The sequence below is a fragment of the Musca autumnalis genome, unplaced genomic scaffold (assembly GCF_047663935.1).
Source record: "Musca autumnalis isolate F117 unplaced genomic scaffold, ASM4766393v1 scaffold_4, whole genome shotgun sequence".
Taxonomy (NCBI): domain Eukaryota; kingdom Metazoa; phylum Arthropoda; class Insecta; order Diptera; family Muscidae; genus Musca; species Musca autumnalis.
In genome coordinates this window covers 137,844,520-137,845,976 of record NW_027411977.1, presented here as the reverse complement: position 1 = coordinate 137,845,976, position 1,457 = coordinate 137,844,520, and the positions used below count along the sequence as shown (strand labels likewise).

At 45.4% G+C, this 1,457-nt stretch overlaps 1 protein-coding gene across 1 annotated transcript; it reads left to right on the top strand.

Moving 5' to 3' along the window:
* Positions 1-229: 229 nt before the first annotated feature.
* LOC141403088 (uncharacterized) lies at positions 230-694 on the top strand. Its single transcript, XM_073985253.1, has one exon. It carries the CDS (start codon positions 230-232, stop codon positions 692-694), a length of 465 nt encoding a protein of 154 aa, XP_073841354.1.
* Positions 695-1,457: the final 763 nt, after the last annotated feature.

The following is a 1,457-nucleotide window of genomic DNA, read 5'->3' as shown; positions in this document are numbered from 1 at the left end:
ATTAATCCCCCTTCGAAAGGCCACAACAGAAGGATTAATTAAGGGTTGCCGACAAAAAATTATCGCGCGTTATGGAGTTCCAAAGATGCTGATTACAGACAATGGGGCACAATTCACGAGTAAGCAGTTTGAGAAGTTTCTTCGAGAGATGGGGATACGGCACCAACTCACAGCGCCTTATACGCCTCAAGAGAATCCCACAGAGAGGGCAAACAGGATAGTGAAAACCATGATTGCCCAAGTTTCACGGCAGAAACATAATAAATGGGATGAGGCGCTACCCAAAATAATGCTGGCCATAAACACAAGCGTGTCCGAATCTACTGGATATTCGCCGGCCTTCCTAACGCAGGGCCGCGAACCCAGATTGCCACAGTCCCTGTATGATCAGATCACGATAGGAACAGGCACAAGGGTGATTCCACCGGAGGACAGAGCGGCGGAACTTAAAGAAATATTCGTTATTGTAAGGCGTAATCTGTCTAAAGCGGCCCAAACTCAAAAGAGGCATTATAATTTACGACGGCGAGTGTGGAAACCAAAAATTGGAGCAAAAAGTGCAAAACTGGCTCCTAAGTATGGGGGCCCATATGTAGTACAAGGATACAAGTCACCGGTAATCGCGGAAGTCAGGGGCAATAACAATGAGATACGAGTAGCACATTTGAGTGGGCTGAAACCATATATCGATTAAAACCAAAAGAAAAGTTCAAATATATCGCAGACGTATAGCAACTTCAGATATCCATTTTCAGCTCTGTGAGAGCCTCTTCTCGATCCTCTGCTGAGGCCTCAAATCTTCAATCGAGTTCGCCAAAGGCGAAGGATAACAGGAATGATAGAGGCAAATCTAAAAGTATAAGTTTCCACTAGGCTTCCTACCGTTTAACCAAAACAGTCTAGAGCAAGCTATCGCGGGAAATAAGAAAAAATCAGAGGGAGAAGAAGAGGGGCTATGTAACGCTCAAAAGTCGTGATTACTCGTTTTTGATTACATTGAACTAGCGAAATGTAGTTGTTTCAAACGTAACGGTCAGAATGTCCCCTAGTGGCCAGTCATGAATCTGATATTCAGTGATGGCAATGCCTGGCGCCAAACAACCAAACTAGTACGCCGATGGAAATGGAATCGATCGACGGCCATCCACCAGAAGGTATAAAAGGAGATGCTGTGGAGACAATCGAGGCAGTCGTCTGTTGGCGGTTGTTGAGTCAAGTGGTGTGAAAACAAAACCTTGGCTTTTGTGGGAGTAGAGTAGATGGTAGTTTCTGCGTAGTCAAGTGGTGTTGCAAAACAAAACCTTGACTCTGTGGAAAAATAGAGTAGATGTAGTTTCTACGTAGTCGAGTGGGGTTGTAAAACGAACCTCGACGCGCAGAAGAATTAGTGTTTGTCCCGTCGAGTGGGGTGCAAACGAACCTCGACGCGCAGAAGAATTAGTGTTTGTCCCGTCGAG